Here is a 25,373-nt window from a genome sequence, read left to right as displayed (position 1 = left end):
GCCTTTGACAGACCGCAAAATATACCAGTTGCCTGCAATTTTTTGTCTAATGAATTAAGTACATTTTCACTGTAAGTGTAGATAGCCTTCTCAATTTCACAACTCTCTAGGAATCCTAACTGTGACTTTGACAGTATGTTATTTGTGATAATATGGTTATAAAGCTGACTGTACATTACCTTTTCTAAAATTTTTGAGAATGCTGGCAAAAGTGAAATTGGATAGAAATTTGATGCTATATCTTTATCTCCCTTCTTAAACAGTGGCTTAACTTCAGTGTATTTCAACCATTCAGGAAATATTCCACTGATAAATGACTGGTTACACAGATAGCTTAATATGTCACTTAACACAGAATCACATTTGTTAATTAACTTTGCTGATATTTCATCATACCTATTAGATGTTTTTGATTTTAAAGATTTTATGATGGACATTACTTCTGCTGGGGTAGTGAGGGTCAAAGTCATATTATGAAAGTTACTTGAAATGTCTGGTCTGAGGTATCCCAAGGCAGCATATACAGAACCTGACAATCCCATCTTTTCAATAACAATTATGAAATGTTTGTTAAAATGTTCTGCAACACTATACGCACCTGTCACCAATATATCATTTATTCTTAATGCAATTTGCCCCTCTTCATGTCTGGTTCTAGCAGTCTCCTCCTTCACTATATCCCATATTGTCTTTGTTATCTGATATGACTTATCTTCTCAATCTAATATATTTGCTTTGATATCCGTATTAGAGTCTTTAATAGTTTGCAGTATTTCTTGGAATGTGCTATAGCATCAACATCAGAACTGTTTCAGATTGACAGACACAGTTTTCTTTTTGTTTTACCAAATACCTCTATTCCTTGAGTAATTCATGGCTTCTTTGTGTTCGAATAAGGTAAGCACTTTATTAGCAAAAGTGTTATATTTTCCATTTATGCCATGAGCACTGTAACCATCACTCCAGTGAATGTCTCTGAGGAGTGTCCTAAAATAATCAATTTTTGGCTTATTGATTACCCTCTTGAGTTCAGATTTAACAGATTTTATACCATTTTCAGCATTAACATTTAATAGAAGGAACTGCATGTCATGGTCTGAGAGGCCATTGACTATTGGTTTTGTAATCTAATTTTGTTCATTGGACTTTTCTATAAAGATATTATCAATGGCTGTTTGTCAGCAACTGGCTGCCCTAGTTGGGAACTTTACAGTGGGAATTAAGTTGAATGATAGTGTTACTCACTCAGATAAGTTCTTATTGGGAGAGTCTTTAAGGAAATCTACACTGAAGTCACCAGCAACCACTATTTCTTTGTTTCTGGTTGTTAAATGGGCCAGTACAGCTTCAAGGTGGTTTATGAACAGATTTAAGTTACTTGCAAGTGCTCAATATACACTTAATGTTATGAAGGATTTTTTATGAAATTCTACTTCTGTTGCACGTGCTTCCATATGCTGTTCTAGGCAAAACTTATCTTTCTATGTTCTTAAATTTATGACAGTTACTGATGAATGTGGCAACTCTTCCTTTCTCCATTTCTGCTCTACAAAAGTGAGATGCTAACCTAAATCCTGTACCACTTAAAAGTTCTATACCAGTGGTCACATGATGTACAGAGAGGCAGATGTCAGCTGGGTTTGAGGACTAATTCATCTATGCAGATAATTAATTCATTAATTTTATTTCTCAGTCCTCAAATATGTTGATGCAATAAAGATAGCTGACATTTCACATTGACAGTTAAAATTGGGTAGTGTTGAAATTTATGCTGATTGTTGAAAATTCTCAACCACCACCTGTTTATGCTGATGTAATAAGCCAGAATTATGTTTTTTGGTTTCTTTCTCAAACTGAAGGTTTGTCTCAATCCTAACCTCTCTTAAAACTTTGTTTTCTTCCTGTCCTCCCTACCCCAAAAGAGTGTCTTTTCTGAACCCTATAACCACTAGCATTTTATCACTCATGACAGTGCCTCCCCCCTTCAACTTTCCTGCTATTTTCCAAGCCAGTTTACTCTTTAATTATGAGGTCTGTATGAGTACTGACAGGTGTTTATCAAAACAGAAGCAAAACTCCTTTCATGAGCAAAATTTGGACAATGATGGTATTAAATGTACATAGCTTGGTAGGTTGAAGACATTCAAAGTCAGTTCGTATAAGGGTGTGCACTGCCATGCTGATATATTGGCACTGCGTGCAAAGTTAATTCAGTGAGATCCACATATCCTGCTGCTCAAATTTTGTGATGTGAAGTATGCATATATTATAGTTAAATGCATATTTTCTATTATATTGTTTAAATTACCTTTCACCCATGATTTGACAGACAAGAAAGAGTCATATTGTGTGATGTCAAACACAAGGAGGGCAGCATTCGCATTGCGGTAGTACATGGGTGCCATGGATCTGAATCTCTCTTGACCAGCAGTGTCCCAAACCTTGACAGAGTGGGAAACAAATTTGTAATTAAATTAAGAAAGTAAAACTTTTAGCAGCTGTGAAAGGTTTAAAATCTGCAAAAATGTTTGTGGAGTATTTGTTGTGTCTCAATACATTTGGAAAACTGAGAAAAGAAGATGTATGCATTGTTGAATTTTAAATAAATACCTGCAGCTTTACTCTTGTATCTTCAATATTTATTTTGCATGTGAAGAACGATGCTCCAATTGTTGGGCTGATATGATGGCTGAACATTTTACCAATATATCTGACAACCATACTAGTCTTACCTACACCTGGAACATAAAAATATATTATTACATTACTGTGCAATTAAGGTGCTTGGCAAAGCTGTTATTGGTACCCTTGGCAAAATATTTTTGAGGTTAATCCATTCTCCACCCATCTCTCACAGTAATAAAGCAAATTTAAAAAAAAAAAAATGATAGAAAAAATTCAGTTGTTCTATCTAAAATTGGCTTGAGTAAGGTTCTGGAACTGCTAAAATATTTTAAAATGACCATGTGGCTAATATTAATGGCAAATAAAGAATAAGCTAGGCATCCTGAGACAACATTAAAATTTCCTAGCACATTACAGGCAATGGACAGGACAAAAAATTAAAAACAAATCACGTTTATATCAATGTCGTGTAAAAAAGAGAACACGTCTAGCAGTAAATCATAAGTTTTCTCTGGCCAAGATTTAATATATAGGTTATTAAAATGTTTAATATGGAAGTCCATATGATCTATGTATCAGACACTGGTTTGTCTTCTTGCTGGATATGGAACTCTTATGCTATAGTAAAAATCTCTATTGGAAAGCATGTTAAAATAACTTCATGTCAACAGCTGGAAGAAGGAACACCAAAACTGGTTAAGTTTTCCTGAGGATCACTTGGTCAGTAAGCAATAGTGTCAGGCAGGCAGCATACTGGCTTTCACTGGAGCCTTCAACACTACTTTGCCATCTCACAACCAGACTGTCACCTTTCCACCAAACCTACACCTCAGCTACACAGAAAAGTTTGTCTCACTACAGATCATGATTCCGTATTCACATTTGTTGGCTTTGCCAACTCAAAACCAACCTGTTATCTTTCAGAAACCAACCTGTTATCTTTCAGGCTAACCCAGACATAGGCTATGCTACAAATCAAACTGTCACCAAAATCTATGGCCTAAAAAAAATAATCTAGATGCAAAATAAAAATATTTTCACTGTTCTGTTCTCTGTCTGTCTGTCTGTCTGTCTGTCTAGGTATGGCATCACATCATTGTTATGTTATGAGTCGAAAGCTTATGTCCGGTATTCGTAGGCTCAGTTCAAATGCAAATTGTGAATCTCACGGCAAATGATGGATCACTGTACTCAGTAGCAAGTGTGTGCACAGAGCTGATGCTAAATGCTCATCCAGCCAACTTAATGTTTAGACTTCGCTAGGACACTGTTGTCCTCTGCCGGCTGCGCATTGGCCACACCTGGATGATGGCGTTCTGCAGTTGACCATCTTGCTACTTTGTCTACCCATGTCATGAACGGTTTTCTGTGGAAATCACAGACTGTGGCTGTTTTTCAATTTGGAGAAGGCCGCACAGTGGTTGGCCGACCATAGAAATAAAAAAGGAAAAGCCAGCCATCAAGAAACACACTAAAAACCCCAGTCTAAAATTGTAGGCCAAAGGCCAGACTCAACACACAAAAAGGATAAACACTTAGATCAAGCAATAACCCCCCCCCCCCCCCCCCGTACAAATTAAACTCAAACTCAGAACTAAATCTGCCATCGCAACGTCCTCTGATAAAAGTGCAGGAAGCGAATCAGGCAGTGCAAATGTCTGCCTGAGCGGAGTTAAATGTGGGCAGTCCAACAAAATGTGGACCACAGTCAAAGCTGGCCGCAGCGACATAAAGGTGGGTCCTCGGGGCACAATAAATAGCTGTACATCATCCACTCGAAATCCACACTGTGCATTCATGAGTAAATGGCGAGATTTGAGCCACCACATCGGCCGGGCATGAATCATATGTTCCACCATCTTGCAAACAAAGCAGGTAAGAGAGATGGGGCAGTAGCTAGAAGGAAGGTTTTTGTCCTTACCGGACTTAGGCATGGGTATGACTGTGGCTTCATGCCAGTATCCAGGAGATGTGCGCTCAGCCCAGATGCAGTTGTATGCATTAAGCAGAAAGTGCTTGCCTGCAAGAGAGAGGTGCTGCAACATCTGAATGTGGATAGCATCTGGCCCTGGGGTGGAGGACCAGGATGAACTGAGAGCATGATCTAGCTCCCTCATAGTGAAGGCGGCATTGTAGCACTCACGATTCAGAGAAGAGAAGGGTATCACCCAAGCCTCCTCCACTCATTTCCTATGTATACAGACAGGGTGATAGTGGGAAGGAATCTAAACTTCCGCAAAATGGCGGCCCAAGGTGTTGGAGATAGCAACAGGATCCACGATGACATCGGCACCTACTGTCAGGCCGGAAATGGGGGAATGGATCTTGGTTGTTGGACTCCACCGACCAACTGCACAAGCACGCCAATGCTTGTGTGGATACTCCTGCTACTGTGACCTGTAGTAGCGACTCTGCACTGGCTGTCCCTCAGGGGACACTGAGTTGACACCTACATCTCTTCCTCCTCATGACTGTCCTCCAATGGAACATTTGCGGCCTTCGGTCCTACAAAGAGGATTTATGGCTGCTTCTAGCATCCCATCGTCCCCTTGTACTTTGCCTTCAGGAAACGAAATTGTGGCCTCAAGACTGCTTTGAGCTTCCACATTACTTACTGATTCATTTTGACCTTCCCCTGAGGTCGAGAGACCCGTATGGAGGAGCGCCATGCACCGGTAGTCTCCTTGATGGCTGCTGATATTTTAAGAATATGGTGAGAAAATTGCAACTCACTTTTGATATGATTGCCACACCTACAGGATCTGACACACTGTATGTCCTATGGTCTGTTAGCCATAGGTCATGAAGAAAAGACAGTGCTTGGTTTGTTTCAGTTCCAAATGTGTTTCATGCAACCACAGCTTGATTATGGACATACGGTTCAGCGAAGTCAGGTCGGCATCCCATCTCATGGGGGCAGCATGCTGCTTATACGGGATGACCTTCATAGTCAACCCATCTCCGCGACTACCTGTTTTGTTTGTTGGGTGAAGGAAGGGCATGCCATTCTTCACCCCAGGTGCGAAGTATCTCCTGCTGCAAAACTGCCCTGAGGTCACTCTCTGAAAGGCCAATCTCCAAGGCTGGTGCACTGACAGCCTGTTTGGCCAGCGTGTCAACACGTTCATTTCCCGGGATGCTTACATGACCCGGGGTCCACACAAAGACCACAAAGCGGCCACAACGGGCAAGAGTATGGAGGGACCCCTGGATAGCCATCACCAGACGAGAGCGAGTGAAACACTGGTCGATAGCTTGTAAGCCACTCAGGGAATCAATACAGATAACGAAGGACTCACCTGAGCAGGAGCGTATATACTCTACGGCGCGAGAGATGGCGACCAGCTCGGCAGTGAAAACACTGTAGCCAGCCGGCAATGAGTTGTTCATAATGATTCCCCAGAGTAAGAGCATAACCAACATGACCAGCAACCATCAAACCGCAAGTATAGACAATGTCAGAGCCTTGAAACGCGGCAAGGATTGATAGAAAGCAGTGGCGGAGGGCCTCAGGAGGGACCGAGTCCTTCGGGCTCTGGGCCAAATCAAGCCGAAGGCATGGGCGGGGCGCACACCACAGGGGTATACACAGAGGGGCCCAGAAAAGAAGTGGAAGATGGAAAACCTCAAGCCCAGAGAGAAGGGCTCAGACGCAAACTGCGATTGTACACCCTGACCGGGGCTGCAATTCCAGAAGATGGACAACCAACTGAGCGAACAGGAGACGATAACTGGGATGCCTGGGCAAGCTACAAACATGTGTAGCATAAGTGGCCAGTAATCGTTGGCGCCAGAAACGCAATGGAAAGACACCTGCCTCCACAAGTATGCTGTTGACAGGGCTTGTCCGGAAAACTCTAGTGGCGAAACAGATCCCGCTGTGAAGGATGGGGTCCAGCAACCACAATGCGGAAGGGGATGCCGAACCATAAGCCAGGCGCCCATAATCTACATGGGACTGAATTAACACCCGATACGACTGTAGAAGGGTAGACCGATCAGCACCCGAGCTGGTGTGACTCAAGCAACGAAGAGCATTAAGATGCCGCGAGCACGTTTGTTTAAGCTGCCGAATATGAGGCAGCCAAGTCAACCAGGTATCAAAAACCAATCCCAAAAACCAATGTGTCTCCACCACAGCAAGAGGTTCACCATCAAGATAAAGCCTCGGTTCAGGGTGAACAGTGCGTCACCGGCAGAAATGCGTAACACAGGTTTTGGCAGCCGAAAACTGGAAGCCATGCGCAACAGCCGAAGACTGCGCCTTTTGTATGCCTTCAGCATGTCAAAAAAGACGGCAACCAGATGCTGACGGTGGGCAAAGGCCATACAGATGACAGACTCCAGGCACGCCAGACTATTGGTGGCGGAGCGGCCCTTACGGAACCCACCCTAAGATGGAGCCAGAAGGCCCCAAGACTCAAGTAGCCAACTCAACCTCCAGCTCACCATGCATTTGAGCAACTTGCAAAGAACGTTGGTGAGGCTAATGGGGTGGTAGCTGTCCACATCCAGTGGGTTCTTGCCAGGTTTCAACACGAGGATTACGATGCTTTCCCACTATTGCGACGGGAACTCAACCCAGATATGGTTGAAAAGGTCTAGGAGGCGTCACTGGCAGTCCACCGAGAGGTGTTTGAGCATCTGATAGTGGATGCGATCTGGCCTGGGAGCCGTACCAGGGCAAGCGGCTACGGCACTTTGGAATTCTCACTCACTGAATGGAGCATTGTACGATTCAGGGTGGCGCATGTGAAATGAAAGGCTCCAACGTTCCAACCGCACTTTCAGGTAGCGGAAGGCCAGTGGGTAATTCGCAGAAGCGGAGCTATGAGCAAAATACTCCCCTAAGTGGTTTGCAATTGTATCGGAGTCAGTACAGACTGCTCCATTCAGTGAAAGCACAGGTACACTGACGGGGGTCCAATAGCCATAGAGTCGCCTAATCTTGGCCCAAATCTGTGATGGAGAGGTATGGAGGCCAATGGTGGAGACATACCTTTCCCAGCACTCCTGCTAGCATTGGCGAATGAGGCGGTGGGCTTGCGCACAAAGCCGTTTAAAGGCAATGAGGTGTTTCAATGAGGGATGCCGCTTGTGATACTGGAGAGCCCGCCTGCGATCTTTATTTGCCTCAGTGATCTCGGACGACCACCACGGCACAGTCCTCCGCCGAGGGGACACAGAAGAACAGGGATTGGCAGATTCTGTGGCAGTAATGATACCGGTCGTGACCGAGTGAACCACCGCATCAATGGCATCATTGGAAAGAGGCTCAATAGTGGCAATGGAGGTAAACAAGTCCCAGTCAGCCTTATTCTTAGCCCATCTGCATGGGCGCCCAGGAGAGTGACGCCGTGGAAGTTACAGAAAGATCAGAAAGTGGTCACTACCGCCCAAGTTGTCATGCACACTCCATTGGATAGATGGTAATAGGTTAGGGCTGCAGATCGAAAGGTCGATGGCTGAGTACGTGCCATGTGCCACACTGAAATGTGTGAAGGCACCATTATTTAAAAGAGAAAGGTCGAGCTGGGCCAATACTTGCTCAACGATGCTGCCTTAGCCTATTGCCAGTGATCCACCCCACAAAACAAGTGGCGGCAATTGGGCTATCAGTGCAGCCAGGACATGCTGCGGGACGTCACCGTCCAGTGGAAGATAGAGACTGCAGACAGTAACAGCCTGAGGCGTCCACACCTGAACAGCGACAGCCTCTAAAGGTGTGTGTACAGGGACAGACTCGCTGTAAAGGGAGTGAAGGACGTAGATGCAGAGGCCACCAGATACCCTCTCATAAGCTGCCCGGTTCCTATAATAACCCTGATAGCCATGGAGGGTGGGGGTTCCCATCGCCAGAAACCAAGTTTCCTAAAGAGCAATGCAGAGGAAAGGGTGATGGAAAAACCACTGCAGTTCCACTGGAGAATGACAGTGTCCATGACCGAGAAAGGCGTGAAGGGACTGAGGAGGCAGATTATGCTGCTGGGTCACCTGCTGCCACCGATTGAGTACTTGTGCAAGTGACATCCATTGTGTCAGAGTCCGGCAAGATCTAGGTACTCAGCAGACGCCAGAATCTCTACCTCACCCTCAAACGCAGAGCTTCTGGTTGCGGTAGGGTAGGTGCCACCGCAAGTTCCTTCGTCTTAGAGGTCTTCTTCTTGGACTTTTCTCGCTGCTCCTTGGGTTTCACTGGCTGGAAGGGCTTCACTGGTTCAGTTTCCGGAACGGAAGAGGATCACGAAGCCCTACAACCAGCTTCTTGTGGGCACTTATGCCACTGCCGAGCGACATCCTGGAAATCTGGGAAGGAAGGGAGGGACCCAAGGGATCCCTTGCAAGCGAGAGGATCTGAAGAATTTCGACGCTTCTCCGGCTTAGAAGCGAAGACAGACGTCACTGATGGGTGAGGGGCGGGAGGGGGGGGGGGCCCTCGTGAGCCAACTGGAATTCGCTGAACTGAGGGGGCTATCACAGTTGTCGTAGCGGCAGTTGTCATTCGCACAGGATGGAGCTGTTCATATTTCCTCTTAGCCTCAGTATAGGTCTGTCAGTCCAGGGTCTTATATTCCATGATTTTCCACTCTTTCTGTAAGATCCTGCAGTCTGGCGAGCAAGGTGAATGATGGTCTCCGCAGTTTACACAGATGGGAGGCGGGGCACATAGAGTATTGGGATGTGATCGGCATCCGCAATCTTGACATGTGAGGCTGGAAGTACAGCGGGAAGACATATTGTGAAACTTCCAGCACTTAAAGCACCACATTGGGGGAGGGATATAGCGCTTGACATCACAGCGGTAGACCATCACCTTGACCTTCTCTGGTAATGTATCACCCTCAAAGACCAAGATGAAGGCACCAGTAGCAATCTGATTATCCTTCGTACCCCGATGAACACGCTGGACGTAATGAACACCTCGATGTTTTAATTGGCGCACAGCTCGTCATCAGACTGAAAAAGGAGGTCCCTATGGAAAACAATACCCTGGACCAGATTTAAACTCTTATGGGGTGTGATGGTAACTGAAACACCTCCCAACTTGTCACAAGCAAGTAACCTTCGTGACTGGGCAGAGGACACCGTTTTTATTAATACTAACCCAGAGCGCATTTTGGACAAGCCTTCCACCACCCCAAACTTGTTCTCTAAATGCTCTACGAAGAATTCAGGCTTTGTTTACATGAAAGACTCCCCGTCAGCTCTCGTACAAACTAGGAACCGGGGCGAATAAGTGTCACTGCCATCCTAAACCTTACACTCCTCCCACAGAGTGGCCAGGGAGGGAAAAGATTTGGGATCGTATTTCTGAGCGTTGAATTGAGCCCAAGAACACTCAGAGAATGCTGGCGGATGGCCACCAGCAAGAGATGCTGTACTACGCTTCATTGCAGGTCATCTGCCCTGATGCCACCCACTCCAACCAAGGGCCCTCCCCACAGGCGCCACCCAGCCTCAGCAACGGCCACCTGGCAGGATGGCCATTGCCGGGAGTCCCGATGCCCCACGGAGATAGGCGTCTACTCCTTGGCATACATGGGGAGTTAACAGTGCAGGTATCAGCAGAGCGATCCCTGTGTTGTCAGGGGGCTACAACCAACAGGGTACATGGCGGCCTCACCACAACGAACTGGCTACTGTGCTCGATATTAGGTGCAAGGAAGTCTATGGTTGTCTCCGCAAAAAGCAACACTGCAAAGTGCATGGTGGAAATCGCACCCAGGAATGTATCCTCGACCAAGAGATAGAGAACGAGCAGGATGGCAATGCGACGACGACAAAGCTGGCTAAAGGTCTCAATGCACGATGGACACAATGCACCATGTAAGGTGCCCTTCCCCAATTGGCTCGCTCTTCAGAAGAATTTGGACATATGGAGGTCAAACCTGAGAGGGGACCATCACGTATAGGCCGAAACATTTGAGACTCCTTTTAGTTGCCTCTTACGACAGGCAAGAATACCGCGGGCCTATTCCCACTTCCAAACCTGCAGGGGGCTCCGCCAAGGGACTGGGACACGACGTGGCAATGAGGAATGGAACTTTCTGCAGCAGTAGGGATAGCGTTTGTGAGATAGTCCACCTGGTCATCACAACTGAGGAAATCTTGTTCTGCAAAGGTTGCCAGGCAGGAGTAAAGCTGCCAGTCAGCCTTAGTAAGCTACCATTTGGGCATGCATGGGGACGGGGTACGAGTTAGCAGACAGAAAGCACACGGAAAATGGTCGCTTAAGTAGGCATCAGAAAGAATGGACGACTCAAGACGATGGTCAAGCTGAGCAGTGCAAAAGGATAGGTCCAAATGGGAATAGGTGTGTGAGGAGTCAGAAAGGAAAGTGGGTGCACCAGTTTTAAGGCAGAAGAGGTTGAGTTGGTTTAGAATGTCAGCCAAGAGGGCACCTCTCTGGCAGGTCCTGGGAGAACCCCAAAGGGGATGATGCACATTAAAGTCACCGAGTAGCAAAAACAGTGGAGGTAGCTGCCCAATAAGCAGAAGTAAGTCAGCCGTGGTGACATCGAAGGACGGGGGTACATAAATGGCACAGAAGGAAAAAGTCAGGTGGGGAAGGAAGAGGCGAATGGCAACAGCTTGAAGACAGGTAGTCACGGAGATGGGTTGACTATGAAGGTCATCCCGTATGAGCAGCATGTTGCCCCCATGAGATGGGATGCCGACCTCAGGGGAAGGTCAAAATGAATCAGTAAGTAATGTGGAAGCTCAAAGCAGTCTTGAGGCCACAATTTCGTTTCCTGAAGGCAAAGTACAAGGGGACGATGGGATGCTAGAAGCAGCCATAAATCCTCTTTGTGGGACCGAAGGCCGCAAACGTTCCATTGGAGGACAGTCATGAGGAGGAAGAGATGTAGGTGTCAACTCAGTGTCCCCTGAGGGACAGCCAGTGCAGAGTCGCTACTACAGGTCACAGTAGCAGGAGTATCCACACAAGCATTGGCGTGCTTGTGCAGTCGGTCGGTGGAGTCCAACAACGAAAAACAGTTGGTGGTGCGCACCGGCGAGACAGAGGCCGGCCAGGCTAAGCGACCACGTGGCGACACCGTCGAGCAGGAACTTCAAGTTGGTGAAGGGAAAGACCGTTTGTCTTTAGCGGGCTTCTTCAAGCCCTTCTGGGTAGAGGAAGACTTGGGTGGTGTTTGGCTGGAGGGACAGAGGAAGTCTTCTCGGGAGTAATTCTTCTGGCCTTTCCTGCCTGCCAGTTGTGTAGTGGGTAGCTTCACCCCTTGAGGCGAGAGTTTGACAGTTTGTTGCACAGTGGGACGGGGGGATGGTGATGCCACCTTGACACGAGACGACTTCACAATCTCAGAGCCAAATTTGAGGTCACATGTCTGCGTACCCATGTCCCTCATGGAGCAAGAGGTAACAAGATTTGAACTATAAGTGGCAGACGGGAGAACACAGGGTTTGTGATTAGCCAGTACCTTGCAAGCTACTGGTTAAGGCACTTTTTCCTTTCCCAGAATCTCTTTAACAACTCGCTCATCTAGATACATGGGGCAATCCTGGGAGGAACAGCGTGGGTGCCATTGCAGTTGATACAATGGGGAGGCGGCAGCAGACATTGCCCTCATGTGCATACCTGCCACAGGTTACACATTTGCGTGGGTGTCAACAAGACGCTCTAGTGTGATTGAACCGATGACAAAGGTAACAGCACATCAGATTCAGAGTGTACGGCCAGACTGTGATGATTTGGTAGCCTGCTTTAATCTTGGACAGCAGCACCACCCTGTCACAGGTGAGGAAAAGAGTGCAGGTGAGCACCAAGGAGGAATCGACCTTTTACATGAGACGAACGACAGTGACACCCTGATCAGAGAGGTAGGGTTGTGTTTCAGCCTCGCTTAGACCGTCAAACAGCCTGGTGTAAATTACACCACAGGAAGAATTCAAAGTTCTATGTGCCTCGACACAAACAGGGTAGCCGTAGAGAAGTGAGGCAGCAAGTAGTAGATGTGCTTGAGCATCAGAAGTCGTCTCCGAAATCAAAGTGCCATTCTGTAAATGAGAGTAGGATTTCACAGGGCCAGAAATGGCATCAACACCTTTCTGAATAAGAAAGGACTGAGAGTACTTCACGTGCCGAAGGACTGGCCGTCTTCAGTACATGATACCACAAGGAACCGTGGTGCAGTGGGAAGCGTCTTCAAGTTGGTAGCCTCATTATGTATTCGTTTCATCGACATTGATGGAGAGGATGAGTGACTCATCACGAGGAAATCCCCCACGATTGCCAGCATCTCCAACGGCATGCTCCATCCAACTGGGGGTCCCCTATACAAGGGGGCACACCCACCTTACGCAATTGTTCACACCTCCAGATCACCTGACAAAGGGACCAATGGGCAATCTGGGAAGGTTACAGCTCAGGCAATCACCCCTCCCTGGGCCTGGTCTGTACCAGAGGGTATATGCGAACGCTACCTGTTGACCAGGGGCTGGGAATTACGTGTTACCCAGTTACCTTTTTCATGTTAGACAAGTGGTTCAGGAGAGCACAGCGAGGAAGAAGAAAAAATAGGATCCTCAAACACCGAAGCGGAGGAATGAGAGGAGAAGGGAAACAAAGAAAGGAAAAAAAGAAAGTTGAGACTGTTTGCAAGTCAGCAACAGAATGCAGAACATTCCCAATAATATCCCAGACACGTTCCCCAAGGGAGGGGAAAAAGAATAGCAAGAAGATAGACATGCAGCACGGAAGGGAAAAAGGGCTACAATGGATGGGGCCCTGTGGTAGCCAAGCACGAACTTGCCAAATAGTGGCAAATCCCTGGGAGGAGATGACTATGTTGTGCAAGAGGCACGTGGAACAGTGGGTGCAACTGCGACCACATTCAACAGGACCGCAAGGCATGCAATCTCTCACTCCACAGTGACATGGTAACTGCATGGGGTGGTTCCTTCACCCAGTGACCAGTATGTTGCGTACATTGACACATGAACATTGGCACCATTGTTTGCAAATGTGCTGAGGACAAATGGACTGGGCTCTCAAGGAGTGACGTCCCATGTCCTCGGATGAGAGCATATTCAGTCTGAGTAGTGATTCTGCATATATCTTCATATTGCAAGAAGTGTGAACACTTAATACACCCAGGAACATTGTTTTGTTGGTGCAGGTGTTATGGTGAGGGGAAGCATAATGTTGCATGGGCATACTGACAGCCAAATCTTTGAACATGTGCATCTTTTCAGGGTCACATTTAGGCCTGACTTCATTTTTGTGGCTGGTCAGCCCAATTTACTGACTTAAATCCCACTGAGCATGTTTGTATGCATTGGGAGATATGTTATAGCACGTCCATATGCACCAATGTCCATCCAGCAGTTGTCAACCTGTCAACCATGTTGATGGAGGAATGGAATGCCCTGCCACAAGAACTCCTTGCCAACTTTGTGGTCAACATGGTAGCATGAAGCAGACCATGTGCTGCTACCTGTAGTGGACTCACACCCTATTAAGAACCATGTCTTGCCTCATCACTTAAGTGTAGTTACCTTTATTTTTTAATGAAAGGGTCATTTATATTCATCTCATTGCGTATTTCTTTCAGTTTCTGTAATATACTGAAGCAGTTCTTTCTGTGTAAGTCCAAGTTTCACAGAGCTATGTTACTCTGTTACTTGGCAGAGACAACATGCAAAAGTTACTTTTGTTCACAAGTTTTGCACACCAGTGTACTTTCCCAATACATCTCGGTCCCTCAATAGGATTTCTTCTGACTGTTCAACTGTGGTACATTTTGTTGTACCCAGTCATAAGTGTAGCCAAATTTCCTTAACTTTGTTTCTGGCATTTCTGCAAATGTAGAGGCTAAAGTGGAGCAAGAACTAATCCCTGCTGATGACTGGAGAAACGTTGCCGGGTCAGACGAGTCTCATTTCAAATTGTATCGAGCAGATGGACATGTATGGGTATGGAGACAACCTCACAAATTGATGGACACTGCATGTCAGCAGGGGACTGTTCAAGTTGGTGGAGGCTCTGTAATGGGGTAGGGCGTGTGCAGTTGGAGTGATATGGGACCCCTGAAACATCTAGATATGACTGAGAGGTGATACGTAAGTTAGCATCCTGTCTGATCACCTGCATCCATTCATGTCCATTGTGTATTCCGTCCAACTTGGGCAATGCAACATCCAAAACAACCAGAATTGCTACAGAGTGGCTCCAGGACCATACTTCTGAGTTTAAAAACTTCCACTGGCTACCAAACTCCCCAGACACGAACATTATTGAGCATATCTGGGATGTCTTGCAACATGCTGTTCAGAAGACATCTCCACCCCCTTGTACTCGTATGGATTTATTGACAACCCTGCTGGATTCATGGTGTCAGTTCCTGACAGCACTAATTCACACAATAGTGAAGTCCATGCCACATTGTGTTGAGGCTCTTCTGTGTGCTCGCGGGGGCCCTACACGATATTAGGCAGCTGCACCTTTAGCTCTTCAGTGTAATTTTCTTTCATTGTAAAGCACTTTTGTAACACTGCACTAGCATCCTTTTGGATATATGATAATTTAGGGCACACAACTGCTTTGTTATTAGAGCCCTCGCTGAATGTGGCTTATGTAGTCTGTGAATTGATGAAAGAAGCCTTCCCTTACAAATAGTGTTACTGTGGTAGGGTACCACAGAAATACATTAGTAATTTTTTGAATAGTATGTTATAATTTGAATCTTGGGGGAAGAGAGGGAGGGAGGGGGATGAGAGAAAGAGTACTACATGAAATAAAGATTAACTGGATAAAAGCACTGTAGCTTTCCACAGACATGTGGCAGGCTGACTGCCAGTATGAAAAAAAAAAAAAAAAATAGTAAGGAGTGAGCCCCAATGATATGGGAATAAGGCGGAAGACAGGAAGCCTATCAACAGATCTGCGACCATGATGCACTGACACAAACATTGTTTGTCTAGATTATATCTTATTTCTTCAAATGGATTACATGCTTCAGCAGACTGCCATCATCAGGTCTGTCGTAAAAAACAAAAAAACACAGAATAAACATTATTTCGCATATCACTAAAAAGAAGATGTACTCACTAACTGATGAGAGAAACTTACAGTATAAGTTAAGAGACATACATACCAAAAACTTTCAAAAAATCGGTACATCATATTACATAAAACAGAAAATGATAAGAGTACAGGCACACATTTGCCATAACAAAGTCATAGGTGGCACTCTTAACACATAAAAGTGCACTATATTTTATTACAAGATTAACAGGCTAAAACATAAGTAAAATACAAATTACATTAAATATGTATTTTACATTTGATTTTACATACTTATTAAACAATAAGTAACACATTAATATGGATAAATTCATAGACACAAAACTTTAAACATTAGTTTACATAAGGATTACACGAATATGAGACAGCTTTACTATGAAAAGGCATAAAACATTTGTCATACAAAATGAAACAAAATAAGAGACATTAAAAGCACGGAGGGGAAAGCAAACACATTTTAACAAGGAAAGTTGTATTTAGTAGACAGTGTCAAAATAAAATTAAGGGTGAAAAAAGGAAACTAACCGTTACCTACTCTTGCGAGTAGCGCCTCAATTTGACTCAAGGGCTCAGTGCAGTACAGAAGTACAGATATTTTGTTTTGTACGAAAAACGTTTTATTTCTTTATTGTAAAGGTGTCTCATGTTATCTAATCCATACATAAATTCATTTGTTAACTTTTTACAAAGTCTAAGTACATGTATACGAATTAATCTATACGGATGTATTATTTATTGTTTACTGAAGTTTGGAAACACGAACTTAAAATATATTTTGATGAAAATTGTATTTTACTTCTGTTTGAGCGTCTTATATTCAAATTATAGTGCACTTTCCCTGTGTTACAAACACAATGTACAGTTTAATATCTCATCTGTGACATCATTACCACCAGCATGTTCTTATACAGCATGTTCTTATACCTGGTATGACAGTGTACTACTAGACGTAATACAATTTTTCAGTGTGCATATGTCATGTATGTACATTGCAAGTGTCTTTCATCAGTCAGTGAGTATAGCTTCTTTCTTATAATATGTGAAGTAATGTGGGGTCGACAGAAGCGTCCGATCCCATGCGCCGGCTTTGACCCGTGACGTACAGTTGTTGTGTGTGACATCATGACGGCGCGGAGTTTGGCTTGTGAGTGTGGCGTGTTTGTAGATGTCGTGTTGTGGTTAGTTGTGCTCTCTGGTGGTATGTTCAAGGCTTTCGTTTGTGTGGTGTAATGGGCTCAATTTGCTTTTGCTCAGTATCCAGAATTGTTCGAGTGTCGGCTGTGTTTGTAGTGGAATTCGTTTCAGTGAGTTAACGATTTTGTGTGAAGGTTAATTTAGTGTCATTCACTGTACATCGTGTGGTAATTTTAATAAAATTAATCGGTTGTTGGTTTTGTTCAGGAATGGATATGGCGGATAAAATTAACAGTACGCAGGTCAAGGGAAGTGTTTGATCCCAATGTGTGGCTGTGTGATATTGGTATCGGGAGATGTTTTTGTGCTATATAGGCCAAGGGAAGTGTTAGATCCTAATTTATGGGATCGGGAGCTGCCGTTGAGCTATATAGGTCAAGGGAAGTGTCCGATTCCAGATGATACTGTGTTTAGTGGTATTTGGGGAGTTTTGTGATTTCGGTTTTTTTCGTCGTTTTGTATGGGGGTGGGTGTCTAAAATTTGTTTATATTTAGTTTGCCCCCACCCAAAAACATCCCATTTTCTCGCACTTGTCCTGTTAGTGTCATTAGGCTTTTTGTGGAAAGTGTGTGTGTTTGTTTTTCAATGTATTTTCGTCCTCCTAATGCGTACGTACCGACTTCATATGCGCCATGTTGGAATCGTCGTTTATGGTCATTTCCGCCATATTTGTGACGTCATGGGTCAAAGCAGACGGGCGGGATCAGACGCTTCCGTATTTCCGTAATGTGTATCCCATGTTTATTCCCTTTTGTCTTACGACATACCTGATGATGGCAGTCTGCCGAAATATGTTAACCATTTGAAGAATTAAAGTGCAATCCACACATAGAATTCTTATGTATGCGAGAGTAAGTCATGTTTCCCCATCAAATTTTAAAACCTGTGGTATATTCACCCAACTGTTGCTCAAAATAGAGCGCATATCTCCAGGCAAACCATTGAATATACTCAGGTCAGTATACAAACAACTATGTTACAATACAGTGTCTTCATGATGTAGGAAATAGTCATGTGTGAAAGGGTTACGATTCCTATGAGGCTAAACTAAAGAAAATTATCTTAATTTGTCTGAATGATTGGATGGAAACATGCCACTGTTGAGTGGTCAGTTTATACATACATTCAAAGTTTATTTTACTTGATTTGAGCCACTCTTTTTCACGTAACTATGACTGTCCTCTTGCCAGTGACAAACAGCTGCAAGCAGACCTAGAACCATAAAACCCTGACCTCATTTAACAGTGATCTAACATACCTCAATAGAAACAAGCTGTTTATTTTGAATTAACTGAAGTGTTTGATACCACTTCAACTCAACTAAACTAAACTGTCAACTATTAGTGCAAGATAGACCTCACGCTGCATTACAGATCAGTATGCCACATAACCTACATTCCAAAAAGTAATATAGATGGAAAAGAATTATTGTTAGTGTACACACGATGTCATATGTCACCTGATTATGTTATGAGACGAAGCTGACATCTGTTGTCAGCAGGTTCAGCTGATCCTTTATTATTGTATACTGTTTTTTTTGACAAAATGTTCCGTCTAACCCTATATTAAACAGAGAGAGAAAAAGTGTTACACGTTTACATGCTTCCATCTACAGGGTGCCCTCCACAATGCACCTCATGCTGGCTTGTGGAGTATCTACGCAGATGTACATAATGTACATCTGTAACATGTGCAGTGAACTTACTGATACCAGACATGAACAGATATAACGATGCAGTGAATGACATTGTACATGCACAGAGCCAAAACAGAATACTTTAAATATTTATTTTGCTTCCTTAGGCACTAATTTTTGGAAATGTAGGGATTGGGACACTGATCTCTCACACAGACTGAAATATAGGTTAGAATGAAATAATGCAGTCTGGTTGTGAATTAGTGAAGCCAACAAATGTGATTTCTTGTTGCAGCACATATTTTGTGCATATTGTATTTAAGTGAGCGATTTATGACTGCTAATTTCATGATATCAAATCAAAGCATATGCATGGTGTCAGCAAGGTCAATATTTCCCTTGTAATCTAGTCAGGATAAGTTAAAAAAATTTTAAAAATATAAAATAATTGTGCAATCAGGTCCGCACATAGAGCATTAACTGTAACAGTAATTTTTCAGCTACTGAATGTGTGACACCTATACACATTATCAAGTAGAAGAGAAGGGACTGGAATTGATCAACAATTCAGAATTATGATCTAAATTCATTTCAGGATGAGGATATACAGTCCTGAGCTTAGGGGACTGAAAACCACGAATAAGTGACAACAGGTAGCATCCCACTGACTGCAATAGCAAAAAGGGTGCATATAAAAACCAATCCATTATTTATTCTCATCTCTTGTACACACTGATTACTGATAGGCACTCCAACACAAACGTGGTTTTTTATGAATCCAATGATGAATATGTAATGACAAACTGAGTGACTCCACTGAGCATTTACGGAGCAAAAATACAGTGTGGCAGCTACTGGACACACAAACTTCAGTAACTTATTGGGAGGGCTGCAGGAGGAGAGGTCTCTCTGTTGCATGATGTGTCTAATTTCAAATCTAAAACTAGAGCCTTTACACACAGTAAAATCTCTCTTCGGTTATTTATAAAGGTGGCCTGATTATATAAGGACTACATGTATTCCTCTTCCAGCTAAATCGAGTTATATCCCTAAGTAAATAAGGAACTGACCTACTCAGCAAATGAAACAATCTTAAAATTTAGTATCCCAAAAGTGACATATGATAAACACACACTTTGGAGTGGTCTTCCTGCAAAACAAAACTGTGTCCATGGGAAATGACACATTTTGAGCTAGACTAGAGCATCACGCCAATATCTGATTCCACAAGTTAGACATGGTTGGGGTATGAAGTTTAGCAGACATATTTTCTTGTTCCAGTTTTTGCTGTGTGTGTGTGTCAGGAGGGTTTGGGGGCGGCACGTCAGCACAATCAGTATTCACATCGTTAGTATCCAGTGGTGATAAAACATTTCTTCTTTGTACCCTTAAATATCCTCATGCTCACCTGAATGATACCCCTTACTCTTATAAATGTAAAATTGTTATCACCACAAAGGTTGCCTCAGAAGCAAAAGTGCTTTACTAGGTGTGGTCCACTTTGAAGTGATCTTTGCCTTATTCAATGATCTTTTGGGTATACATACAGAACAAGAATATTTCATCGCCTGAAATTTCATGTGTCAATCATACAGTAATCTTTGAGGTGAGGCACCTTGAGGACAGCTGTATGGTCAACAGCCAAAAATTGCAAGATGAAATGTTACTGTCCTGGATGCACACCCAAAAGATTATAGAATATTCTATAAAGGCAGACCTAGAGTTTACTGTGGATTTCAAACCATGATGCCACTTGGCATTTTTAACATTATAAATCATTGCCTAAGATGAAAAAGCTATACTAGACACAAAAAAATAGAAAAAATCCAAAAAAGGACTGGAGACCCAATCCTGTATGTTTGGATTTTTAATCTGACACTTACCCACCAACCCATACCCATTTGGTCCATAAATTAAAAAAATGGTCTCAAAAGCTCAGAATTATTCTCTCTGTTTTGTTTATGTTATTACTTCTACAGCATCAATGAAATTAGAGCAGATGATCAGCATCTCTTTGCGTTTCCCTATTTTCTCCAGGAATTTCTGCATTAGAGCCAATTCAATGTCATACATGTGAATGTACGCAATAAAAAAACTGAAGACACTGTATGAGAAGTTACAAAGCAGCAGAGGGATGTGGAAAAGTTTGCTTACTGTCATCTCACTCTGACCAGTTATAGCCCTAATTTTTTTTTTTTTTTTTTTTTTTTTTTTTTTTTTTTTTTAATGAAGCTTGGGATGACACACTAACCTGTAAGTCACACTGGAAGTTGACAGTTTTTGAGTTGATAAGACAATAAATGTGTCATGGCAAACTATTTTCTATACATTCCACATTCTGTACTTTATGTCCCTGCTGTAAAACACCCTATTTTCCAACCACTGGCCAATAAGTTCTGTTTCATGGCATTAATAACAATGTCCCTGTCCAAAACCCTCATATTTCCATGGAGGCTCCAATATTTTTGATACTTAAAATATGTGTTATTACATAGCATTACAGTTATAATGAAGATGCAGAGCTGTTAACAGTGTCACTTAGCATAACTGACAGGTTGCATGATATTGTTCACTACTTGCTCAAAAATGCATTTCCTTACTTGGATCTGTGAATCTGTACTAATAAAATAATATTTACCTAAAAATAAAGACAACTTTAACAGTGTAATCTTGGTACAACAGGTAAAATAAACCAGGGCTTGTAAAGTTGCCAGCTAAAATAGTGGTTACATGCCTGGCTACTAATTTCTGTGCCTGTTACATCAAGAATTATTATACATTCTTCCTGAACAGTGGTGCTGCATGCTTTGATTTTAAACAACCTATCAATAGTGGCATGAATAATCATGAATTGTATAAACAATGGCACTAATAGCACTATCAACATAGGTCTTGGCATAAGGAACGATAGCATATTGTAAGGGATGGTCTCCAAACTTGGCACATATATTTCACACAGAACAGGAAGACAGGACCTGTCAGCTCCCCTAGTATATGCACTAACATAGCTCAACCTGTTTGTTGTTATCCTTAGATTCCTCAGGTGAGAGTCATAGGCACCAGTCATGAAGGAAGGAAGATCAGGTTGGTTGGTTGGTTGGTTCGGGGAAGGAGACTAGACAGCGAGGTCATCGGTCTCATCGGATTAGGGAAGGACGGGGAAGGAAGTCGGCCGTGCCCTTTGAAAGGAACCATCCCGGCATTTGCCTGGAGCGATTTAGGGAAATCACGGAAAACCTAAATCAGGATGGCCGGACGCGGGATTGAACCGCCGTCCTCCCGAATGCGAGTCCAGTGTCTAACCACTGCGCCACCTCGCTCGGTGGAAGATCACGACTCAACATCTCATTGACATTAATAGAGACTGAGCACCAGCTCTTAATGGTTCAAGGATGTGGAAGGAAATCGTCCACGCCCCTTCAAGGGAACTATCCTGGCATTCTACTGGAGTGATTTAGGGAACTCACGAAAAACCTAGATGCCCATATGCAGCTTTGAACCATTGTCCTCCTGAATATGACACGTTTGTCCCAATAAGTGTGCCACCTCTCTCAGTACTTTTCACTGATTACACCCAGAAGCTTACAAAATTCTCCCAGTTGGGAAGTGTGCCCCTCAGTCCATATGGAGTTTGGATAAAAAGCCAAATGAACTTATATACTTCCTGTACACATAGCTATCACATTAAAACTGAAATCTTGTACAACAGGAAATAATAATAGCTGGCATAGTATTTAGCTTTGTTGGCAGTTACATCACACCATTAGTTCTCCACAATGCCACAGAAAAAGTGGGGACAATTCGCATGTCATGAGCAACTGAAAGAAACGAAACACACAAAGTACAGTGTACTGGAAGATCAGCAAAAGAAAATATCTACGAAATCCTAAAAGATGAAGAAGCGAGATGAGGGAATACTATCAAATTGTTGCTCTCAAGGTTAGTTCTATGAATCTCAATCTACGTGCAAACAGTAGTTACGTCAAAATGTGGTGCGATTTGATGGTTACTGTATCAACAAACGCACGAACAATGAAATGTCTCAGATTTACATATGGTAAATTTAACAATCAGTTCCATGTATTCTTATAGTGGCCAAGGTACAGTTTAATTGCAACAAGTATTTCTAATTTCTAACCACGAAGAAACGAGTCATCTATTAGTAGCTGTGCAGTAAGTTAACATATGTCGCGGGTAATACGAATATCAGGGACTTCGAGAAAATTCCAAAGACATTTCAGGCATTAATGCTCTTATCCCACTGTCTTACATAAGCACAAGGCTATATCATGTTACCTTGAGCGCCCAAAACAACGATTTTCGCCTCGATGGTTTTCATTTTGGAAAGCTGACACACTGCCCTTCAACCTCTGGTTATTGTTAATTGATAACAGCTGTACAACGCAATTACATTTTGACATACACAACAAATTTGACATACGGGCACAGTCTTGCCGCTACTGGTAAACAAGTCAATGTCAAAGTTGCTAGTTGATTCGCATCAACGATAATCCATGAGCCAGCGATAATAATTCACAATGGTGGCATCGATGTTATTAGAATTGTAACCTCCTTGTGTGAGACAGCGATGTGAGATACATTTCGGGGCAGACTAGCATCGGGTATTCGGATTACTAGCATAGCATGTGAGTTTGGTCGTGCATAAACCGATAGGTCTCTCTGGGGTCAGTATGCCCACAGCATGTGCCTTTATATCGCGAGAGGTACCGTGGCTCACTCCTTTCAAATATATGCTTTGGTTTGCTTGAAGATATCGATAGATGTCTCTGTTGTCAAGGTATCGTCGTGACTCATCCTAGCAGACGAAATAAAGCATCATTACCCTACGCAGAAGAAAATCGCCCTGCACACTTTAGCCAAAAGGGCTCACAGAATAAGCGATAAGAAACGTGTGAAGGGTGAACTACAGAACCTCAAGTCCATTTTTGGTGCTGATGGTTATGGACTGAAACTAGCACATAAAACAATGGCGAAGAATGAAGGCTATAGGGGAGAGCAGAAGGAAGCACAAAACATCGCTCTATTACCATATGTTCAAGATGTCACTGAACGGGTCGACAAAATTCTCCACTGAGCAGGCATCAAGCCGATTTTCCGAAGCAGCAGCAGAATAAGAGATTCCCTTCACACAACAAAAGATGCAGTTACCAAACTACATGCTGCTGGAGTTTACGAAATCAGGTGCGAATGCGGATTAATGCACGTAGGCGAGAAGGGAGGACCCATTAGCACATGGATATCTGAACACGAAAGATATATCCAACTATGATAAGACACCAAGTCAGTGGTGGCAGAACACCAGGATTAGTATGGCAAACAGATTGATTTTGGCGAAGCTTGTGTGCTGGTGAAACAACCTCTTACTTTCAGGGGGAAGGTTAGAGAGGCAATAGAAATAGCCAGGCGATCCGCTAACATGAACAGAGAAGGCGAGTATCGACTTCCGACGTGTTGGGTGCCAACAATAACAGCATTATGGGACGACAGCTCACGTGAAGCAATACACACAGGAGCTCGGGAGACAGCAGCGGCGGCGGAAGGTACATAGAGTACTGGCGCACTTCAGCCGGCGCTAGACTGCAGAAAAACGCCACGTGACAACTGCTGCCTGGTTGCCCACTCATCAATTTCCATTAATCACAAGTAGTAATGCAAATACCAATCAAAACGTCGGGTCTCTACCAATGAGAAGAAATAATAAAAACACCAATAAAGAACTTCTAATATCCTTTTCGTTCATCTTTAACAGATAAAACCCACGTCTGCAGGTATATAAGAAACGAAATTTTCTCATTCAGCATCTCGAAGACTGGATCCCCTCGCTTCCAAGTCGGAGGATTACACTGTCTGGGCTACACTCAGAGTGGAATCGATGCATTTGGAAGAACCCATTGCCCCTGCTGCTACCGTCTGTGCGCCGGCCGCTACTGCTATTTGTTTGTACACCTTCGCCGCTGCCGCCCCCAGCCAGCCAGCCAGCCAGCCGTCAGTCCATACATCAGCCCGTCCATCAGCCATTGCCACTGCAGCCCTGTGCTCGCTGCCGCCTGCCCTCTGGTGCTTGCCACCACCACCACTCCCAGCCAAGGATACCGGGTCACCCCTGTTACCATCATTGTACAGCTGCTGTCCGGAGGGAATCGCCAGACTGTCTTCACCATCTGTCGGGGGTGGGGGGGCTGCCACTCTGCCCTGTTCGAGTCGCCGCTGCCCCCCACCCCCTCGCTGAGGGCTGCCTCATCGTCGCACCTGCTGCTGCCGTCATCGCCATAGTCTTCTGTCCCCGCCACTGACCTTGCTGCTGCCCCCGTTACTCATCCCTGCCCCTGTCACCGTTGCAGTCACCATCACCACCATCACTATCTTCACCCCTCCCCCCACTTGCTCACTACCACCATGGCCCACCCTACCACCTTCACCATTTTCACCTCCCCCTCAGCTGCTGCAACCACCATCACATGGAGCTCATCAGCCCGTTCTCCCTTCCCTCGCAGTCTGCCCTACTCCTGTGCCGTTTTCAGCTGTCACCTCTCTCGACTCTCCTTCACCCTTAGCTGTCACCATCTTCAGAATTTCTACCACTCACTACACCACTTACTTCAGCCGCCCAGCCAGCACGGATCTCAGCCTGCCACGCCACAGTTTCTGCCACACCCATGCCCCCACCTGCTGCATCACCTGCCTCTCAGGGTGTACCTGCCCCCCAACACCTCCCCTTCCAACCCATCCCCCAGCCCCCTTCCCAACGTTTCCTGTCCAAGAAACCTACTAAACGCCCTAATGTTGACCCTGTCCTCATCCTCTCCACAAAAAAAAAACCCTGATCCCCACGACACACCCACCCCCAT

The 25,373-nt window shown here is 44.2% G+C and overlaps 1 protein-coding gene across 1 annotated transcript in view; it reads right to left on the bottom strand.

Annotated features, from left to right (window-relative positions):
* LOC126184531 (ras-related protein Rab-31) overlaps positions 1 to 22,970 on the bottom strand; it is a 59,462-nt gene extending 36,492 nt beyond the window's left edge. The window contains exons 1-3 of the mRNA XM_049926936.1: positions 22,801 to 22,970; positions 2,611 to 2,738; positions 2,309 to 2,441 (exon numbers count right to left, since the gene is read on the bottom strand). Coding sequence (XP_049782893.1) covers positions 2,309 to 2,441; positions 2,611 to 2,738; positions 22,801 to 22,843 — 304 coding nt within the window. The 5' untranslated portion in view covers positions 22,844 to 22,970. The remainder of the gene's footprint in view (positions 1 to 2,308; positions 2,442 to 2,610; positions 2,739 to 22,800) is intronic.
* Between the last annotated feature and the right edge of the window lie 2,403 nt (positions 22,971 to 25,373).

This window comes from Schistocerca cancellata, chromosome 4 (genome assembly GCF_023864275.1).
Source record: "Schistocerca cancellata isolate TAMUIC-IGC-003103 chromosome 4, iqSchCanc2.1, whole genome shotgun sequence".
NCBI lineage: Eukaryota > Metazoa > Arthropoda > Insecta > Orthoptera > Acrididae > Schistocerca > Schistocerca cancellata.
Note: the sequence above shows the minus strand (reverse complement) of the source record. Positions and strands in the feature narration are given on the sequence as shown.